Source organism: Corapipo altera, unplaced genomic scaffold, assembly GCF_003945725.1.
Source record: "Corapipo altera isolate COAL_440 unplaced genomic scaffold, ASM394572v1 156, whole genome shotgun sequence".
Lineage (NCBI taxonomy): Eukaryota > Metazoa > Chordata > Aves > Passeriformes > Pipridae > Corapipo > Corapipo altera.
Genome location: NW_020885153.1, coordinates 56,157 through 61,908, shown reverse-complemented (window position 1 = coordinate 61,908; position 5,752 = coordinate 56,157). Strand labels below are relative to the sequence as shown.

The 5,752-nt window shown below is 63.5% G+C and overlaps 2 protein-coding genes across 2 annotated transcripts in view; one reads left to right on the top strand and one right to left on the bottom strand.

Moving 5' to 3' along the window:
- LOC113960587 (zinc finger protein 787-like) overlaps positions 1-2,845 on the top strand; it is a 3,446-nt gene extending 601 nt beyond the window's left edge. Inside the window, exons 2-4 of the mRNA XM_027670223.1 lie at positions 267-324; positions 845-920; positions 1,653-2,845. Of these exons, the coding sequence (XP_027526024.1) occupies positions 267-324; positions 845-920; positions 1,653-2,269 (751 nt within the window). The 3' untranslated portion in view covers positions 2,270-2,845. The remainder of the gene's footprint in view (positions 1-266; positions 325-844; positions 921-1,652) is intronic.
- A 574-nt stretch (positions 2,846-3,419) lies between these two features.
- The window catches only part of PFDN5 (prefoldin subunit 5), a 2,793-nt gene continuing 460 nt past the window's right edge, over positions 3,420-5,752 (bottom strand). The window contains exons 2-6 of the mRNA XM_027670213.1: positions 5,397-5,499; positions 5,061-5,092; positions 4,617-4,691; positions 3,866-3,971; positions 3,420-3,619 (exon numbers count right to left, since the gene is read on the bottom strand). Coding sequence (XP_027526014.1) covers positions 3,552-3,619; positions 3,866-3,971; positions 4,617-4,691; positions 5,061-5,092; positions 5,397-5,499 — 384 coding nt within the window. The 3' untranslated portion in view covers positions 3,420-3,551. The remainder of the gene's footprint in view (positions 3,620-3,865; positions 3,972-4,616; positions 4,692-5,060; positions 5,093-5,396; positions 5,500-5,752) is intronic.

The following is a 5,752-nucleotide window of genomic DNA, read 5'->3' as shown; positions in this document are numbered from 1 at the left end:
GGGGGGGGGGGGGGGATGAACATCTATCTTTGGGTTTGGGGGGGGGAGGGGAGTGAGGACCCCTCGAAACATTGGGAGACTCCCCCCAAAATTTGGGAGATCCCTGTGTTGGATTTGGTGTGGGGGAGGGCCTGACCCCCCCAGTGATGTTACAAGACCCCTAAATGTGGGTGGGGGGCTCAGTTCAGCCCCGTTTCCATGGGGGGGGGGGGGTACAAGGGACCCCCCGGGACCTCCCTGTGACCCCTCCCATCCCCCTCCCCCAGATTTCGGGAGCTGAGTCCGGGGCAACAGTGGGACCTCCCAAGACCCCCCAAGGAACAGGTGAGGGGGGGGGAATGCAGGGCACAGGGGGAATTGGGGAGGGTGCAGGGGGGTTAGGGTCACATTTGGGGGGGCACAGAGGGATTGGGGGTCACTCAGAGGGATTTGGGGGGAAACAAAGGGATTTGAGGTCACACAGAGGGATTTGGGGGCACAGAGGGGTTTGGGAAGCACAGAGATTTGGGGGGGCACAGAGAGGGGTTTGGAGGGGAAAGAAGGGATTTGGGTTCACATTTTGGGGGCACAAAGGAATTTGGGGGGCACAAAGGGATTGGGGGGTAGCAAAGGGATTTGGGGTCACACAGAGGGATTTGGGAGGGCACAGAGGGATTGGAGGGAGCAGCCCCTCCCCAAATCCCTGGATTCAGAGGATCCATCCCCAGCACAGCAGAAAATGGGACACAAAAGGTCCTTTGGGATTTGGGGGGGTGTTTCTGGGGTCGAGAGGGTCCCACGTGTGTTTTGGGGTGCTCAGGATCCCCATTTCCCCCCAGGCCCCCCAAACCCCCCCATGGAGCAGGAGGAGCCTGAGGTGGTGGAGCTGCAGGACTCGGACGAGGGGGACGAGGGGGACGTGGTCAGGAGGGTCTTCATCGGTGAGGGGGGACTCCAAAACTGGGAGGGGCTCCAGGCACCCCAGAAGGGGGGTATGGGCAGTTTTGTGGGGTCCAGGCACTTCAGGATGCACTTTTGGGGTGCAGTAGGTACCCAAGGAGGGGGGTACAGTGACTTTTGGGGGGCTCCAGACACTTTTGGGGGTTTCCAGGCACCTGAGGAGGAGGTAGAGCCCCTTTTGGGGTGCAGTGATCATTTGGGACAGGTGGTACAGTCCCTTTTGGTGGCACAGTAAGGGGGTACAGACCCTTTTAGGGCATTTGGGGGGATTACAACTCCTTTTGGGGTCTCCAGACTGCCTGGGAGGGAGTACAGCCCCTTTTGGGGGTCAGTGAGGGCCATTTTAGGACACAGTGCCTATTCCTAGGGGGGTCACAACTCCTTTTGGGGTCTCCAGGCACCCTGGGATGTGGGTACAGACCTTTTGGGGTACAGTGACCATTCCTGGGGGGGGTTACAACCCCTTTTGAGGTGCGGTGACCATTTGGGGGGGTACAAACCCTTTTGGGGTCTCCAGCCACCCTGGGTTGGGGATACTGCCCCTTTGGGGGGGCAGTGAGGGGGTTACAGCCCCTTCTAGGGCACAGTGCCCATTCCTGGGGTCAGTACCTCTGTTTGTTGGTTCCCCTCCCTCCAGCCGATGACGGGATCGTGAGCGAGGATGAGGAGGAAATTCTGCCGCAGGAGATCATCCAGACCGTGATCCCCCACAGCCCCCTGTGCCCCCCCGCCCCGCGGGCACCCCCGGGCCCCTCCCAGGGCGGGTCTGAGGAAGGGGGGGGGCGCCGCGGGGGGGGGTCGGCAACGCCCCTTTATCTGCAACGAGTGCGGGAAGAGCTTCAGCCACTGGTCGAAGCTGCTGCGGCACCAGCGAACCCACACGGGGGAGCGGCCGAGCACCTGCGGGGAGTGCGGGAAGAGCTTCTCCCAGAACTCCCACCTGGTGCAGCACCGCCGCACCCACACCGGGGAAAAGCCCTACAGGTGTGGCCACTGCGGGAAGAGCTTCTCCTGGAGCTCCAACCTCATCCAGCACCAGCGGATCCACACCGGGGAACGGCCCTACGGCTGCTCCGACTGCGGGAAGAGCTTCACGCAGAGCAAGAACCTCATCAAGCACCAGCGAACCCACGCGGGGGGGGCACGGCCACGGAGAGCCCCCCAGTACCCCGGGAAGCCTCCCAAGGCGAGGGGGGAGTCCTCGGGGGTGGAGGGGGCAGAGGAGGGAGCTGGGGAGCCCCTGATCTGTGTGGAGTGCGGGGAGAGCTTCGCCCGGAGCGCGGCACTGAGGAAGCACCGGAGGGGGCACCTCCCGCTCTTCGGGCCCTGAGGGGACACGGGGACACCGTGGAGGGGACACATGGACAGTGGAACATGGCCTTGCCACTGCAGAGGGCACCAGCTGCTGTTTGGGACATGGGGACACACAGACAGGGGACAGATGGACAGTGGGACACTGCCCCGGCACCGGAGGGGGCACTGAGGGCTCTTTGTACCCCAAGGGGACATGGGGACAATGGCCAGGGGACACACAGACAGGGGGACACCTGGCCCACAGTGGCTCTGCCCTGGCCACAGCTCCGGGCACCTGCCACTCCTTGTGCCCTGAGGGGGCACAGGGACTGTGTGACACCATGCCAGGGGACACACGGGCTGTGCCACAGGCAGGACATGGGGACAGGTCTGGGGACACACGGACAGTGCCACACAATGGGACACAGTGTCCCCAAATTCCTCCGTGTTCCCGTGTCACCTCGGTGCCCCCCAGGACCCCCCAGTGCTCCCAATGTCCCTGTCGGTGCCAGAACCCAAAGCTGTAAATAGAGGGGGAGGGGACACACACACAAGAAGTGGGACCCCCTGGGGGGAGTGGTGACATCGGGACCCCCCTGTGGGGGTGGGGGGGGGGCAGGGCTGTGAATAAAGTTGTGTTTGGGGGACCTGAGGGTGTTTTTTGGGGGAGGAGGGGGCAAAAATGTCCTACATGGGGGGTGGTAAAACTCGGGGGGGGTGGCAAAAAGTCCTGGGGAGGGGAGTTTTGGGGGGTTCGGGGGTCGAGGGGGGGGCAACAGGATTTTGGGGGGGGGCAAATGGGGGCCCCAAAACCGGGAGGGGGCTGGGGGGTACCCCAAAACACAAGGAGGGGGGGGTCAAGGGGGCCCCAAAACCTGAGAGGGGAGTTGGGGGACCCCAACACTGGGAGGGGAGGTTGGGAGGCCCCAAAGCTAAGGAGGAGGTCAGGAGAGCCGGGGGGTCCCAAAACTGGGGAGGGGGAGTCAGGAGAACCCAATGACTAGGATGGGGGTCGGGGGGGGCCACAAGAGCAGGAAGGGGGTTCCTAAACCCAGGAAGGGGGTACCCCAAATTGTGTGGGTGTAGGTGTGGCAGAGCCCCCCCCCCCCCCAGTAAACCTCCCCTGTACCTCAAGACCCCCCCAAAGCCCCCCAGCCCCACTCAAAAACCCCCCCCAGGACCCCCCACTCCGTCTCTCCTTTATTGGGGGTTGGCAGCAAAAGCTGCTACAAAACGGGAGGGGGGATCTGGGGGGGCTGAGGGGGCCAGGATTTGGGGGGGGGGCCACCCCCTCGAGGATGAGGAGGATGAAGGGGGGGTCACACCTTGGCCCCGCCCGGGGCCGCCGTGAGCTGCTGCAGCTTCTGCGTCATCATCTCCAGAACGGCTGCGGGAGACAGGAGGGTCAGGGGGGACCCCCAAACTGGGGGGACCCCAAAACCACAGCGAGGACACTGGGGACAGGGGGACCCCAAAACTGGGGGGTGGACATGAGGGGTCAGGGGACCCCAAACCCCACGGGGACCCCAAAACCAAGGGGGTTGGGGGGCGTTGAGGTTCCAAGCCCTGGGGGAGTCAGGGGTCCGTGGGGGGGTCCCCCAAAGCCGGGGGTCCTGGGGGGGGGGGTGCCAACCCTGTTTCATGGCGTGTTTCTCCTGCAGGGCTGGTTGGATTTTCTCCATTTGCCGCGTCAGGAACTCGATTTTCCGCTGGAAAAACGCCCGGGCGGCGTCGGCGGACTGGGAATGGGGGATGGGAATGGGGATAGTGGGAAAATGGGAATAGGGGGATGGGAGGATAATGGGGATAACAGGAATGGGGGGAGTGGGGATAATGATGGTAATGGGGGGATAATGGGGATAGTGGGAATCGGGGTAATAATGGGAATAAATAATGGGAAGAATGGGAATGTGGAGAAACGGGGGTTGAAAAATGAGGGTGGGAATGGAGGAAATGGAAATGGGGAGGAATGGGAATAATGGAGAAAATGGGAATAATGGGAATAGGATTAATAGGAATGGAAGGAATAATGGGAATGGATTGGGGGAGAAGAGGATGGGAATGAGAATGAGGGGGGATGGGAATGGGGGAGGAATGGTATGAGAAAGGAGGTGGGAAAGGGGGTGGGAAGGGGAGAAAAAGAGGGAAAAGGGATGGGAAGGGGAAAAAACCAGGATGAGAGCACAGCAAAAAAACCCCAAACCCCCCCAGACTCCCTGCCTCCAAGACCCCCCAAAACCCCCCAGACCCTCTCAGGGCCCCCTCCCAAGCCCCCCAGGAGCCCCCACCATGCCCCTCAAAGCTCCTCAAAACCCACCCCAGCCCTGCCAAGGCCCCCCCAAGCCCCCTCCAGACCCCCCCGAGACCCCAGGGCCTCCCCCCACCTTCTCCACGTAGTACCCAGTGCCCACGTCCACCAGGACCCTCCTGACGTCCGAGAGCTTCCCGGGCACGTACATCTGGGGGGGTCAGGGAAAAGGGGGCACAGAGGACAAGGCAGGTCTGGGGAGGTCTGGGGGGGGCGTCCAGGGAGGGGGTTGAGGGGTCTGGGGTGGGGCTCTGTGGGGGTTTGAGGGATCTTGGCAGGGCTGGGGTGGGTTTGTCTGGGGGGCTCTTGGGGGCCTGGGGGGGTTTGGGGGGGTCAGGGAAAAGGGGGGTCCTGGTGGGGCACAGAGACACCTCCACCCAAAGAGAGGGATCCAGGGGGTGTCAGGGAAAAGGGGAGTCCCAGAGAGCAAAGGGAGGGGCTGGGGGGCACAGGGGGAGGCTCTGGGGGGCAGCAGAGCCTGGGGGGGGTACAGAGACCCCCGGAGGGGGGCAAAGGATACAGAGCTGGTGAGAGGCACCAGCAGGTCCTTCCCTGGGGAAAATGAAGAGGGGATCAAGGGGGGGCTGGGAAGACCCCCTGAGACCCCCTACAGAGACCTAGGACCCCCCAGAAGCCCCTCTGGGACCCCCTGTGATCCCAAACAGTCCCCAGGACCCTCCTGAGCCCCCCCAGCACCTCCCTGGGCCCTCCAACTCTCCCAAGGACCCCCCTGAGACTTTCCCAGGGCCCCCCCAAGCAGCCAAAGCCCTCTGTGCCACCCCCAGTCCCCCCCCGGGATCCCCTGTACTCCCCCAAGGGCCCCCCCTGAGGCCTCCCGGGTTGGGGCCCCCCTTACCCTCGTTGCCCTTGTTAAGCACGTTCAGACACTCCTTGGCCTCCACAAACTTGGTCTGGACCACCTTGAGCTGGGCCAGGGATGAGGAGAGAAACTCCACCTCCTGGGGGGGGGCACGGGGGGGCTTTAGTGAGGCTCAGGGGTCCCCAGGGCTGGTGGGGGAGCAGAGAGGCCTCCCCCAGAGCCTCACCAGCCCCCAAGAACCCCCGATCCCAAAGCTCCCCATAACCCGTCCCAGCCCCTAGTAACCCCCCAGGACCCCCAATTCCCCCACACCTGCTCCACTGCCCCTTGAGCAGCCCCAGCTGGGACCCCCCAAAACCCCCAGAGCCCCCTCTGATCCCCAAAGCCCCCCC